General features: G+C 36.5%; 1 protein-coding gene across 1 annotated transcript in view; it reads left to right on the top strand.

The window, feature by feature from the left end:
• The window catches only part of DDC (dopa decarboxylase), a 79,332-nt gene that overhangs the window by 50,240 nt on the left and 13,139 nt on the right, over window positions 1–15,953 (top strand). Inside the window, exons 8-12 of the mRNA XM_086742030.1 lie at window positions 1,436–1,530; window positions 3,332–3,399; window positions 8,688–8,764; window positions 12,679–12,698; window positions 13,428–13,526. Of these exons, the coding sequence (XP_086598156.1) occupies window positions 1,436–1,530; window positions 3,332–3,399; window positions 8,688–8,764; window positions 12,679–12,698; window positions 13,428–13,526 (359 nt within the window). The remainder of the gene's footprint in view (window positions 1–1,435; window positions 1,531–3,331; window positions 3,400–8,687; window positions 8,765–12,678; window positions 12,699–13,427; window positions 13,527–15,953) is intronic.

Genomic DNA, 15,953 nt, shown 5'->3' with positions numbered 1-15,953 from the left:
AGAACAGGAAATTTATAGCTATAAGCAATTAGAAACAGCCTTATAGAAACACAGCTAGATTTAATGTTCTGTTAATTTATTCAGATGGGGCCTAAGACATCGGGGGGTTGTGTGGTGATGACTTGCTCTGTGTGGTTTCTTGCCCTTCAGCACAAGCCCCAGAGACTCAGTTTCTCCCAATCCTCCTTTCTAAAAGAGTTTCCAGTAGTCTGCTGAGCAGCTAGAGATTATTTTTGCTGTTCAGGTTATTCCTATAGACCTGACTTATAGAATAGTTTTACTTTTAGGTATAGCAACTAATCTTGTGTATTTCACCAGTTGCTCTCGATGATCTCCTGCTTGTGCAGCAAAGACCAGCAGAAGGGCTATGCACTACTCAAATCATAAGTCTCATGCTAGCTTTTCCACATGGAGGTGAATTTTCTTCTTAATATACAGGAGCAGTAGTCCTATGAAATAAAGGCAGTGTCTCAAACCAAGTACATTTACAAATAAATAATCAGTTGAACTTTGAATATATTTTCAAAGAAACCTAAGTCCCGGATGTTACGAATAATATTTTATTAGCTTTTTCCAGACATTTATGCAAAAAGAAAATGTAGTTTACAAGAATGCAAATTCCAGCATGAACTGGGTGCCCAATTGCAGATCTGAACGGATATACCTCTGTATGTGGAAATATCCATCAGAACTATTTGGTGACCAGGGTAAAGATGTTATGTGGGCTTCAGTCATCAACTCATAGACCAGAATTGTTACCATGTGCATTATTAATACAGGTAATCTATAGCAGTGTGAATACTAACTTCCAGAGAATACGAGAGGCTCATATGCTAAAATATTTCTGCAGAAACCATTCAGTGACTAGTCAAAACCAGCACTTATTCACCATTCAATGCTTGCTCTTGCAAAGTGTCTCAGTCCTTGAAATAGTTTGCTGCACATATTTCAAAAGCATATGCATGCACATACATCAGTATGTGAAAAATACTGTTTAGAAATGTGTGTTTGTGATTCATGAGCTAGAAGTGGGGAGCACAGCTAAAACTCTAGCTCCTCTTGATAAAATAGATTGCTTTATTACCATTGAAATGATAACTACATCTCTAGAGACATCTTTTTAAAGTATATTTTATAATGGTTCTTAAATAAAAATAATTTAATATTTTATATTGCTTAATATTAATAAGAAAACCTAGACATGAAAGAACTCTGTTCCAGTAGAAGTGGGGAGGAAGAACATGTTACGTATACTTCTTTATGTATTAATGGAAACCCAGATGGTAGAAACATTTAATCTCTTAATTTAATTTTGAATTGGGAAAATAATAACATCAAAGAAAAAATTCCCAGGCGCTTAGTTTCATGCAAATTAACAGGGCTTTTTAATCTGCCGTTTAATTTATTTCCCATTCAATTATGCTTTTCTTTTTAGGTAATAAGGAAAATATTTGGATGCATATTGATGCAGCCTATGCTGGGAGTGCATTCATCTGCCCTGAATTCAGACATCTTTTAAATGGAGTGGAGGTGAATGAAGTGTTTCTTCTCTAGCAGCCTGCTAAAACCTTGCCCTTCTATAGAATTTGTGTGTTATGTTCTATTACATTACTTATGTTTATATAATTCTTACTGATTTATTCTGGAAGCATGCAAGTTACCACAGTATGTAAAAGTCTGTCATTCAGAATAGCAAGTAGTAGTGAATCAACAAAGTGATTAGAACAAATTAGAAAAGATAAACTTTTTCCCAAATATAAAAAAAACCCACGCTTATAACACCCTAATTCTATATTACACAAAAAAGAAAAACAAAAAAGTTCAACAAATTAATGAGCTCATTATGCCTGATTTTTTGCTTACATCCTGAAAGTCATATAGGATACAGCCAGTAGCTGTATCTCAAACAGACAGGGTTTAATAACCAAGACAGCTAAATGAAATATTCCCCCAATAGCACTCCTGTTCCATTTTCCCTCCTCGCTGAGCTACTTGGCATTCAGTTGCTTAGATAAGAATACTTCAATTTCCTGCTGCTCCCCTCAGACAGTCAGATAAGTCCTTGTCTTCCACGTCAGTGGAGAAAATATTACTGTTTGGTAAAGCCAGAAGTTTAAACACAGCACTGATAGGTAGTGACTAATGAAGAAGAGGAGGGAAACCCCCCTAACAAATAAAGGATTTCTTTCTGCCTCTTTTTTATCAGCAGATGAAGCTTGTTGTAATTTCCTGTGGGGGAATATTTTTTTAAATTATTGTTATTGGTTCCTGAAGGAAATGAAACCACATCCCTTTTCTGGGCCAGCATTTGTCATAAGAGTTAATATTTAACCACCATGAATATGTTTCCTACCTTACATAGTACAGGGAGATAGCTAGATAGATGGATAGAGAGCTAGATAGACAGACAGCTAGATTGACAGATAGACACACAGACAGACAATCAATCTCCTCTTATGAGACAAATTGTTAATTGTTTACAAGTGACAGGGATGGTTATGAGTAGCAAATGAGAGCGGAAAAGTGCTATATGGAGTAGTCAGGCCCTGGTGCTGCCAGGCCTCCATCTCTCTTTTTTAAGGCTCATGGCTTCCACTTTTGTTAACACACAAAACACAGATGAAGCCTTTCTCACACAATGCCCATCTTATCTACCTGGGTTTCCTTTGATGCCACACCTAAACATATGTCAAGTAAAACAGGCCTATTACATGATTTATATAAACATGTGTTGTGAATGCTTATTCTGTGTTGGTTTTTCTTTTGACTTAGATGAAAAAATGACTACTACTAAAAGAAAATACCCTGGCAGTAAAAAAAAAAAGGCAATTTCCTGGTTAGTTGTAATTTTAGGAATGAATGTGATAGGTAGATTCTGAACTAAACATATAATTTGTCTCTATGTACGAATTTTGTGTGTATATGTTTAATATTAATGGAAATTGAAAGCTTAGTGGCTTGTTATTGGAAATTGGGATATGAAGCACAGTGGATGTTCTTGAGTATGCAGATTTTTTTTTTGTTTACATTGAGATACATACTTTTCTATAACATATGTATCTAAAAAGTATAATTGTTAGCAAATGTTCAAAATGTTGATAATATCAATAGCCTAGCTGCACACCTAACCTGAATTCCATCCCCAAAATAAATGAAGATTTAACTAATAGTTATTAAGTAAGGTGACATCAGAATGAACATTATCTATAAAGCCCCAGTTCAGGAACTCATTCATAGTTAAGGTGTACTTAGACAATTTGACAAAGTTAAATCATTAGCACACAGATCCTTTTCTCTTTCATAATTCTATTTTTTATTTATCCATTCTCAGTTTGCAGATTCATTTAACTTTAATCCTCACAAATGGCTCCTAGTGAATTTTGACTGCTCTGCTATGTGGTAAGTACTACAGTAAAAGAAAACATCACAAGAGACAAAAATCACATGTTAATTTAGTCTGCCTTTCTACCAGTAGACATTTATTTGCATTTCTGTATTGAAATGAGGAGTTCTGGATAGCTTTAACTCTTATAAATTATTTACAAAATTCATTCTTTCACTTAATACTAGTTTCAAAAAAGTAAAATTTAGAAATGTTCCAGCGAGAGAGAAATGCTGAAAAGTCTACAGATTCATACTTGATCCATTCAGGACAGTTCAAAAGATAAATGAAAAAACTTCATTTATGGATGCTAATGCAATGAACAGCATGCTAAATAGAGCATTTTCTTCTTTTTCCATAAAAATTCTTTTTGTTTGAGCCTTGATTCTTTCAAAAGCCATGCTAAAAATGCTGAGATTTGGCTGATGAAAAGCAATTGTTTTCAAAAAGGTTTATGCAATTTTGTACTGATTTTCAATTTCTGCAGATGACAGCAGAGATGACATTTTGATATAAAAAGATGCCAAAGTAGAAACCAGTAGACGTACTTTGAAAAAAAGCAAAGTATCGTAGCAGTAATAATAGCAGTAATAATAACATCCCATGATGATCCTATTGTGTCCCAAACTGGAATCTCCAGAACGTAGTGTCTACCAGCGTCACGACTAATGATACTTGTTAGCAAAACAGCTATTCAGTAAATGCAGACTATTTACCAAAATAAGTGAAAAACATTAATTTCATTTACAATAGAAAAAAAATTTGCAAAAATGAAAAAGAATGAAAAACTGAGTGTTAAAAAGAAGACTCTAAAACGTCATCCAGAAAAAGGTCACCTTATTTAAGAGAAGAATAAATGTGAGACAGTGATCACTCAGTTGCCTTTGGTTAACCTTCAGCTCTTTTAAAATCCTCAGCAAAGTTGACTTTTGCACAGATATGTATATTATTCAGGTAATGCATTACATTTTTTACCTTAATAGTCTTCCTGACATAGGCACTTCAAATATTCCAAGCCATTTTTTTCCCTTTCCCTTAGAGTAAATGGCTTACATTTTGATCCTGATTCATCAGTAGTGGCAGTGATTAAGCCAAGACTCTGGTTTATAAGTACCTCATAACTAGCTGTCTCTCTATATAGGGAAACAGGAAGATGATGGAACTCCTTTGAAAGTATCTCTCATCTTTTTCTCATCACTCCAAGACATTGTTAATAAAGTAGTCATTCAGAAATGAGAAAATACACCATCAATCTCTTTAATGTTTGTAGGGCAATTAGAGGCGAGAGTCTAGTCCCTACCAGTTTAATTTCTCATTAATTCTGCTTTCCCTGAAAGCTGTGTGGAGCTATGTTAAAAGTGTTTTACCTGGCTTTCCAGGAAATCAAGGTATATAGAATCACACCATTTGTCAGCTTATGTTCCCATCTCAGGAGATTTTAGCTTCATCCTAACAGATCTTAGACTTTAGACTTAGGAAAGGTTTTTTCTCTATTTTGTTTCTTGCTTTTTTAGATAAGCCATTGCATAAAATGCATTTCATTGGTAGGAAGATTCCATTACAAGGAATCTCAAGAGGCTTTGCAACATGTACTGTGTCCAGTTCTGGAGCCCCCAACACAAGAAGGACATGGACCAGTTGGAGAAGGTCCAGAGGAGGGCCACGAAGATGATAAAAGGGCTGGAGCACCTCTCTTATGAGGACAGGCTGAGAGAGTTGGGGCTGTTCAGCCTGGAGAAGAGGAGGCTCCGGGGAGACCTGATAGCGGTCTTCCAGTACTTCAAGGGGGCCTACAAGAAAGATGGGGAAAGGCTGTTTAGTAGGGCCTGTTGCGATAGGACGAGAGGTAATGGTTTTAAAATAGAGGGGGGTAGATTTAGATTAGAAATTAGGAAAAAATTTTTTACAATGCGAGTTATAGAACACTGGAACAGGTTGTCCAGAAAGGTGGTGGAGGCCCCATCCCTGGAAATGTTCAAGGCCAGGTTGGATGAGGCTCTGAGCAACCTGATCTAGTTGGGGATGTCCCTGCTCCTTGCGGGGGGGGTTGGACTAGATGACCTTTGAAGGTCCCTTCCAACCCTAACCATTCTATGATTCTATGATTCTATGTCTCCTTACTCACAGCAAAAGCTTCACAACTATAGTCATTCAGGCTTCATTTCAGCGAGGCATTTATGTATAGGTTTTATTCACTTACTAAAGAATGAAGTATACATCTAAAGTTAAACTCTTTGACCTGAAGCCAAATCCATCATCCAACTACTTGTAAGGCCCTTGTCCAAAATTCTCCTTTCCTATCAATAGTAACACTTTTGCCTGAAAAGGCAAAAGCTCATTCGAAATGTAATAATAAAGGATGAAGGAAACTGGTGAGAAAAAGTGACTGTCGAGGATACATAGTCCTCTTAGCATAATGAAATATTAACTGTGATAATATTTCATTAATTAACTGTTTTAGTTAAGAAAATATTAATGGTGACAATATTCATTAACTGTTTTAGTTAAGAAAGTATTAATAAAATATTAACTGTGATATTATAATAATACAAAAAGAGTTCAGTAAACAGTGAGCACCATTTCAGAATCAAACTAAGCTAAAACCCACTGAAGAACAGGCTTCTGAATCAGCCAGGTTCCTCAGCACTTTCTCCAATAAACACTCTCATTTCTTTTCCCTACAAGTTGATTAAGATAATCTAGCCATTAGATCTGTAATGTAATTATTGAACTACTCATTGCAATATGTAGCACTGATGTCATCTGGGACTTGGAGGCAATTTCATTACAAATCTTTTGTAAAATATTCTCAGGCTTCTCGATGTACAGAAAAGAGCAGTCAATTTCCTGTAAAAGGGAATTTAATATAGCCACTCCGAGAGGGGTATATTTTCCATATTCAAATGCTGGCGTCCTTTAGAGACTCTGCCTTGAAACCATCAGTCAGTTTTGCCTGACTTGTATAATTGGTGTTCCGGAATATTATAAATTAGGAAGAAGTGTCTTCTTTCAGAGACAGTGAAAATAATCATCTTTCAAAATCTTGATATTTTTGCTTTTCTACTACTCTTTTCAGGGTTTAAGGGTTAATTTTTGGTTGGGAAGGTTGTTTTAGTATTTGAAAGGAAGGTGTTTATAGGAAATGCTTATCTGTAGATGGAAGTGAAATTTTCCTGTTGGTTTATAATATGAAGTCACCTTTTAGGTTATTGTGCCTATCAGTTATAATGGGCAGAATAGAGTAAGACTGTTGAAAGCTGCAGATTTGCAATCCAAGAAAGTAACTTTTCACAAGTTTTCATTGCTTTATTGACCAGGACTTTTATTGTGCATTTTGTATTACGAACACTTCATATGTGAATCCATGACACTCAAGCTAGATCTTAGTAGGTCTACTAGCATAACATCATGCCTTAAAAAAATTCTAGTTTATCACTGACATTTTTGAAACATATATTCAGGATCCTTCAGTGAACCAAGGGTATTGGCAAAGAAAGCTGAGAACACCACTTCTTCCATTACCAGACCACAAAAGCATTTACTGCAAAGAAGTTTAAATACACAGGGTGAAATCTAGACACAGTGTATAGAGGTGCAACTCAACTGGTTCATATATATTGATGTCCAGGCTTTGGACTTATTTTAGTAATCATTTTAGATAGTTTTTAATGGTTGCCACATTAAACCTGTGAAGTCTCCAGATGGAGACTGCTTTAAAAAGCAGTAACATCACTAAGGAAGTGCATTTTTATACCTTCTAAGAAGGTAGCATTTTTATACCTTCTAAGTGACAAGATGTTCTGCAGAATAGTTATGTGTTCCATTGTTTAGTAGTGTACTACAGGAGAAGGAACGAAGCTCTCACAAGACAACTAATGATCTTGCTTAGAACTTGGGTTAGTTGCGTATGGAATGAGCTACTGAAACAGGAATATACCAAAGTAATCAAATACATCAAATACACTACAGCAGAACAACTTAGGGTTTGTTCACAGTATCTACCCTAATTCAACTTGCTTTCAGATAATTGTTTCTTCATTCTGTCCACAGGATATTTTCAACACACAAACAGATTATTAGGTTTTTTTTTTTATTGAGAGTATTCTGAGTGTCTTTTACTATTTTATCATGTGCATAAGCTTACTTATGTTCACCTATGTACTTCCCATACCTGAAGGCAAGTACTTTGTTAACCTTGGTACTGTCCTGACCATTAAATTGAGAGGAGAGCTTTTTGTTTTTTTGAATAGGATGTTTTACGAGCATAGTCTAGATGCAGATGAGACTGGGAGTATATACTGGCCTGTACATTTATACATACACACTAAAATATTGGAAATGAGATTTTTACTTGGAATTTTACATTAAAAACATTTTAAAAAAACAGATGCAAAGAAAAGGTTTGGACTTGGGTCATTTAGAGTGTCCTCATGTTGACGTAATTATTGCTTACTTTTTGAAATATTTATAGGCCTAATATAATTACATAGCTGTCTCTCCCTTTTTTATTTCTGGTTTCTTCTTTTTCTGCCTCTATAAACCCCATCATTTGTAGAGGTGAGTCAATCTTACACACAGACTGAAGCATAAACAGCAAAATCTTGTTATTACCCGCTGGCAAAATGTAGCTTATTCTCTCTAAAAGGGACACTTTGGCTTTTGAACCTCAGCCCAGTTACAGCACCCACTAGCTGGCAAGAGTAAGGTATGCTTCTCAGTTTTCCATTGTGCTGTCTGTAATGTACATGTCTGTCAGTAATTGTATATTGGATCCAGCTAAGAGCAAGGTGGTACAAGAGGGAAGCCTGAGTCTGAACCGGGTGGCTCATCCCTACCAGTGGCTGTTGCTGCCACCACCGCAGCATGGAGAGAGCGTGGCCAGCATCCAAAGCCTCAGCGCGGCTGTGCACGGTGCCTAGGAAGCCACAGCACTTCGCACGCAGCTTTGTAATGCAGTAATTTCAAGGCAACTTCTGTTGACTGCAAACATTAACATTGCTTCAGCTAGTCTCACATTCTGGTGTGAGTGTCTATCACCATAAAAAGATCCTCTGTGTCTGTTTCTTGTCTGTTTTTAAATATGCAGTCGTGCAGTCACGCTGCCCGTTCCCGCTGAGTCTTACACTTAACTACTTGTAAGTACAGTACTGATATGGCTGTGAAAAAGCACTGAAAATGGCACAGGCTATGCTCAGGAAATACGCCAGTTTAAACACATTTGATTTGCCTTCACTTCTTGTGGCAATATAATCCCTTAAATTTCAATTCTTAAATTTCTGAATTTTATTTCTTTCTTTTCATACAGGGTGAAAAAAAGATCAGATTTAACAGGTGCCTTTAAATTAGAACCTCTTTACCTGCAGCATCACCATCAGGAATCTGGTAATTTTATAATTAAATGAGATTATTATTATTTTGTTTGCACACTAATCTTTAATGGAAAAAAAAGGATCTAAGATGAAAACTGAAATTCTTAAAGCTGCCTAAATTGTTTAGGAGCCTATTTCCATTTTCAAAGTGCCCCAGGGAGTTAAGCTTATTAAAGTGCAAACACATATCTAGTGAGATTTTAGTTAGTATAAAAAGTAATTGATGGAATTGACTTTATAAAGGATTATATTAATACTTTTGTATTGGGATTTCCCCAGCTCCAGATTTACCACTGACTCTTTGTAGGAGTGTTGAGAAGATTCTTAATGGTCTTTTGTTATAAACATTGGATGCTCTGTATGGAGACCCTTAACCTGCCGTCCCCAACATATCTTTCTGGTTTCCAGATCTGATTTGTTTTTCGGGTTTCTAAAGTCTGTGACCTGTTTTCTTAGCTATGTATGCAAGCTCTGATTCAAATTTTCAAATACCCATGTCAGGAGCAAACAATCCCTGAAACCACAAAGAAAAGGTGAGCTGTGCTTGATATATCTGTGCTCTATTTTGAATGACAGCTATCTGGGACACTGTCCTGTTGCTCCCATGTTCTCACATTGATTGGAGAGAAGGAGATAAGTGCAGGCTATTTGTCTTGTACAAAATGCTTCACGAAAGCTCTTCACAAAATGCTCACAAAGAACTTACAAATCATAGGCCCTGCACAAAGCTCCTTAATGGATTAGTGCTGCTCCTGGCACATACCTAGCAACTGCAGAGTGGCATTTGCCATCCTGAAGCCTGTTTGGTTGATACTTGATTCATTGTGAAGAAGGTCACAGCAGTACAGTGTCAACATGTGGTGCAAGTTCCCTCATAACTTTCTCAAGAGGGTGAATCATATGCGGATGTTCTTACCATTTACTCTATTTCATATTTTTCCTGGAATTGCTGGTGCTGATCTGTGTTCAGAATTGTATCCTGAGTACTTTTCTCTTCTTTCTGTTATGGCTATGAACTCATTGACATTTAAATTAATGCCATCTAGAATTCCACCATTCACTAAAAAGCCCTAGGAAAAACAGAATCCTGTGCCTTAATCCTCAACTGGCAGAAATTTTGCATTTTTTTCCTTTCCTACATTTCCAAGCAATGCAAATACAGAACAGTGCAATAAACAGGAAAATACAGTAACTCTGGAGCTGAGGTTCACCCTCCAAAGACTAGAATTGTTAAGAAAAAATATATAGTGGTTTTTTTCTTTTTAAAATGAAAAATATAAGTTATGATAAATATGCTTACATTACTAGCTTTTACTTAACCTACATAAAAATATGTATCTTGAGGACAAATAAGGCAACCTTAACTAAAGTGAAAATATGTCCTTGAGACAACTGACAGTGCTGATACAAGAACCTTAGGTTTTCCCTAGGTTAAATAACATCAGAAGAAAATCAAACCTTTCTTAAAACTAGGTGCTTTCAATGAGGTCACCTAGTTGACCTGAAAACTTTATCTCCCTAGCTGTTCAGCCTTTGTCTTGCCTTCAGAAGCTGTGATAGTATGTTATGTGATCTGTACATAATGATTCCAAATAGATCAACTGATTATTAGCAGTCCGATTATGCTAAACTTTTCTATGCTCTATTCTCCTTTGATATCAATTTTCCAAAGAGCTGGACAACACTTTTTGAATACAAATACCTCTAGTTACAGTGTTAAATCCAATTCACTCCTTCAACAAAAATAATAGTCAAATTTGCAAAGATGCTAGGCTGTTACAGTCCCTGTTGATCCCTGTGTGCTTTATGGGATGTCAGCACTCCTGGAAACAGGACCTGTCTAATGGAGGGTCTTCTTTTCCGAGTATGTCTCAAGTCTGAGAATTCCCATCATGGTTTTCAAGGCACATGAAGTAGCATTTTTGAATTTGTTCATCTCACACTCAAGAATTTAAATGAGCGGAAAAATATATCTATCTGTGAGCAATTACTCTTAATAACCATATGGCAATTATGTGTGCCCCCAAGGGGAAAGTCTTTATTTTGTCATTAATTATAACTTTATGTGATTTGCATCATCACGCCGGGAAGATTATACTAGCCTGCCTGGCAACCCAGGATATAGGTCAAATCCTAATGGCAGTGTTAGAAGAATGCAGCTTTATACTCGATTGTGAATGCCACATATGTTCCCACAATGCAGTTCCTCCCGGTTAAATACAGATGTAAGACTAAGGCTTGTAATCAAGGACTAATCATTGATTGCATTCTGCTTCACAGCTTGTGAAAGGCGTTGTTGTGGATCATTAGACGTAGCCCCTTACAGGAGCGTAGGATTATTTATCTGTCACCAGTTGCTTTACTCTCTTTGCTACCAGTCTTGCAGCTACCGAATAAAAATGGCTGCTACAATGCAGAAGAACATGAATATTATCAAATCACCTCGTTACTGAGCTGAGACAAGCATCTTCATTTCCTGAAGCCCAGGAATGGCTTAATGATTGTTGTTTGTTGTATGTTTTTTTTCATAATCTGGAAAATAACTTAGTAACAGTTAAAGAATGAAAAGGCTGTATGTTGCAGGGAGGAAGGACAATGTTTTTTCTTATGTTTTGGCTGCATAGAGGAGAGAACATTGGCAAGAGCTTGTAACACAGGAAATACAGTCTTTTTACTCCCAGAAAATACAAAGGCTGAGAATTACATAAATGACAAACTGATCAAATTCAGAAGCTACAGTTCTATATAGTACCTTGTGATTCATAATTCCAGAAGCACTTAGACAGCACTTTCCCTTGGAATTTAAGTACATACTTTCCTATAAAGCTTACACTCCGCTGCAGAATAATAAAGCAGAATAAGAAAGCTAAGCAGATGCTTACACATTTTCCTAAATAAGTGCTTTAGATTTTAGGTCAGTTTAATTTCTGTCACTGGCTTACTGCAAGTCATCATAGAATCATTTGGGTTGGAAAAGACCTTTAAGATCACCGAGTCCAACTGTTAACCTAACACTGCCAAGTCCACCACTAAACCGTGTCCCTATGTGCCACGTCTACACATCTTTTAAATACCTCCAGGGATGGAGACTCAACCACTTCCCTGGGCAGCCTGTTCCAATGTCTGATAACCCTTTCAATGAAGAAATCTTTCCTAATATAATCCAGCTTTATGTTACAGTTTCCTTTACTGTGAAATCAGCGTAATTACCTGATAAAAAAAAAAAAAGGTATATGCATCTTGACTCTGCGTGCTTATATAAAAGATAACCCATAAAGCCTTCTACTTGCCTCCCTGCACTGCTTTGTGGCTTGGTCAATCTGTGTTTGTAAGGGGCTTTCACTACATCAAATGAAAAGCCATAAAACCCCACACAATACTATTCTCCAAATAGGAAGAGATCAATTCTCAGTCAATTTTTCAAGTAACTTATTAGACATGCTGAAGAGTTAGCAACAAATATATGAACGAGTATAAAAGGTAGTTAGAAGCAGAGAATGAGTGATGAAGTGAGTTTAGGGATTCTGCAAACTTTCAAACAGAATTAGTAATCAACATTTTATCTACCATTTCTTTTCCTTACAAAAGGAAAATAAAACACAATAGTCCATCATCTCCAGAGGATCTGAAGTATAACAGAAGTAAAATTGTGGGTTTTTTTCCTGAGAACTGTTCAATTTGTTAGTGATACATTCTGACTAGCTAAGGAATGAAGCTTACTACAAGCACCTTCATCTAACATGCTGTCAAGTAGCCTACTAGGTTGGATCCTACAACTAAATAGTTGTCCTGTTGACACTGACGATGCTGAAGATTGTAGCAAAATAAAGGATACCTAAGATATAGCTTTTACAATAGCATTAAAATTATTGTAGGTTTTGGGTGTTGTGATGAAGCAATATGAACATTTTTTCTTTTAACTTCCAGGCCTTGTAACAGATTATCGGGTAAGTACAGCATCAATGTAATAATTAGTACTATTAGTTGTATACACTGATATTTCCAGGACTTTTATTTTCTATTACTATAATAAACCTCAAAACCTTATGTTTCATTCCAGGAAGGATGTAGCTTGCTAATTTTTTCATATTCCTCAAACTGAAATGTTAAACTCTATTTTTTTTTTAAATAAATGTTTAAAAGCAGAAAACATCTTGCATATGTAATATCTCAAGGTTAAGCAGCAGAAAGAAATGTCCTAAAGATTTTTTTTTCTTAACATAATGAATAATACATTTTTAAAAATGCATTTGTGTCCACTTTAACCAATAGAAATACTGTTGTTTTGAAATAAAAAATGGGCCTGTCATTGTAGATGCTAGTCCCACAACGGTAAGCAATCCAGTCTACATGAGCTTCTAAGACACTTATTTTTCCAAAGCCTTCAAGGACAATTCAGGATGCACAAAGAAAATCCAATTTGTGTTGTGACCCTTTCATTCTGACACCAATCTCCTTTCCCAATTTTCATTTGAAAATGTTAAGTATTAAACAGTCACACCAGGGCATTTACCAGAAATAGTCATTTCTGTTATCATTTGACCTGCTTCTAGCAACTGCCTGTAGGATGTGGCAATGCAGTACCCTTCAAAATCATTGCAGAATGTGCAATTTATGCAGTATCACTGCAATAGCGACTTTTAATGTCGGTGCCTTCCCTTCTCCCTGGCTTGCAGCACTGGCAAATTCCCCTGGGGAGGAGGTTCCGCTCGCTGAAGCTGTGGTTCGTGCTGAGGATGTACGGGGTCACGGGACTGCAGGAGCACATCCGCAAGGTGACTGGAATTTGAGTTCTTGAGTAACCTGTGGTGAGACGGCAAGGGAAGATGAGCTTGCTACCTATCTACTTTCCATGACTTCTATACACGGCAGGAAGCACAGACAACAGGTTTTGTACGGCTGGGTTCAAAAGAGGTACTACTTGTTTGCCCCACGTAGTATCACAATTTTATATCACAGAAGGATCAAAAACATCATCTGTTTTGTGTTAATCTTTAGAGAAGACAAGTTTAGGAATTTTGAATTCCTACAATGTCTGACATAGTTCCCTCTGAAATTAAGCCAGAGCACTTTAATGGTTTTACTGGGGGAAAGCTTGTTTATTCATGACTTCATTATTTTATTAATGTGTATGCATTGAGAGCATGTTTAGATTATTATTGAGGTCACTGCGTTGCATTTATGATACAATAACCGATTGGGCATGTCTACCTCTGCTGTTTCTTTGTTTCCTGTTTAAAATCCACCTTTAAAAAAAAAAAAAGTGTACAATTTACAGTTTGTTACCACTGTTATGATAAGTACTAAGTATATTATAAATGTAAAAAGAAGAGGATTTCTTAATCACTAAAAACCACACCTGGCACCAGTCTAAATTATACATATACTTCCTCTATAGCAGTAAAGTCAAACTCAAGCATACCTTTCACCTTTATGAATTTTAGGGAAACTTCTAGTGAGGGAAGATCCATGACTTGGCTCTAAATATTTACAAAAATATCCATTAGCTAACAGTCTGGTCTGGTATACCAAGCTCTCTGCAGACACACATTCCTTTCTGTTCTGGTACTAAACCGATTAATTCCTAAGAAAGGGTTTTTTACACTGTTGTAAAATGAGTAAGTAAGCATGAATAAGTCTCTTTCAATTTGAAAAGGTTCTGGGATGGAGGGTACCCTCTTTGCTTTTCATTTTTTATCACACTATAATTTTCAACTGACTATACAGAGATCTGAATTGGATTTTTATCCTTAAAGAGGCTTTCAGAAATAAATTTTGACAACAGCAGCGATCCTCATGTTCTGTGATCCTTGTGGCAATCTGATACAAACCCTTCTGGTGACAAATTGACACAAGGTTTCTTATCACTTTACTAGGCTACCATTGCAGTTTCTAGTGGGTTTCTCTATCAGGTTAGATTTCTGGAGACTGCAGTTCTTTTAACCTGATGCTAAGTTTTTAAGCAGGGATAAATCTCTCACTGGGAAAACAGAGGGTTAGAAATCCCATATTAACTACATGGCCTTTTATCAGGCTGATTCCCACAGGTCAGTATTTACATTCAACAGGTTCCCTCTTTCCCTTTCTCCTAGACATTTCCCTGACTGTCCAGCCAAAAAGTACTTGTCTTTCTATAATCATAGCCGAAGACCATTTTTTAAATAATTTCTGTGATAACACAGTTCAGGAAGGCTAAGAAAATCAATATTTTCCTAAAGATACTGACTCCAAAGTAAAACTCTAATATGTTGCCTTATTTGTAAAGGTAATTCAGACAGATAGATTTCCAAGGGCTTGTTGAATTAAGTGTGTGTGTTAAAATTTCATTGAGGACTAAAGTGTTCCTTAGTGTACAGCGAAAAATAAGTTATGACCTTACGTTTGCAACTTTGAAAGGGCAAGAGGGGTAATTAAGTTCAGAATTTGGGTCACTGTATACATCTGTCAAACTGGAACCATTACATTAGTTTCTCCTCACCCCCCCACCCCAGATGAGTGATAATTAAATTCAGTTCCAAAGCAACTTTTAAAAAAAGTCAGCTCTGTCTCCGGCAGTTCTCTGTTGAACTTACATTTCAAGAAATAATTGTATTTCACTTTCTGCCTCCACTAGCAGCATTTAACGTATCTCTTGTGAGTTTGCAGACATGTTGGTAAAGTGTTATCAGGAGCTGCAAAATAACATTTTAAAATGTGTTTCATATCTTGCTCATTTTCCTGTCTTCTCAGGAATTATCCTTGGTTTCAGATTTATTGTGGTGGCTTTTTTTTTGGTAGTGTAGTAATGAAGTATGTAAACCAGCCTGACACTGGTTTATATTTTCAAACCCATAGACAAGTTTCCAAACAAAGTATTTTGGAACTTAACTTCACTTGTTAATTTCGCTTTAACGTTGCTTGTCCCAGTGCTTGGCCTTGAAAAGTTGCTGTCCTTTAAACATGTCATAGCATCTTGCTAATATTCTCATCGCTAGCAAAGGCAGTCTTTGAAGAGGATAGCTAGCACGCTGTCTTGTGTACCTGGGACTTGTAGCTGTGTTTTAAGTGAAGACTTGTAGTTGCCAGGATTATTTCTGAAGCTGCGTTTGTTATAATGGGTTGCAGAATGGACTCAGGTAGAATGAGAAGAGACCTAGGAACAGTGGCAGGAGCTGATATTGCAGCCTTCAAGTGGAGAGCAGAGTGGGTGGAGCTGGGGAAGC

The sequence above is a fragment of the Chlamydotis macqueenii genome, chromosome 2 (genome assembly GCF_036417535.1).
Source record: "Chlamydotis macqueenii isolate bChlMac1 chromosome 2, bChlMac1.mat, whole genome shotgun sequence".
Classification (NCBI taxonomy): domain Eukaryota; kingdom Metazoa; phylum Chordata; class Aves; order Otidiformes; family Otididae; genus Chlamydotis; species Chlamydotis macqueenii.
Note: the sequence above shows the minus strand (reverse complement) of the source record. Positions and strands in the feature narration are given on the sequence as shown.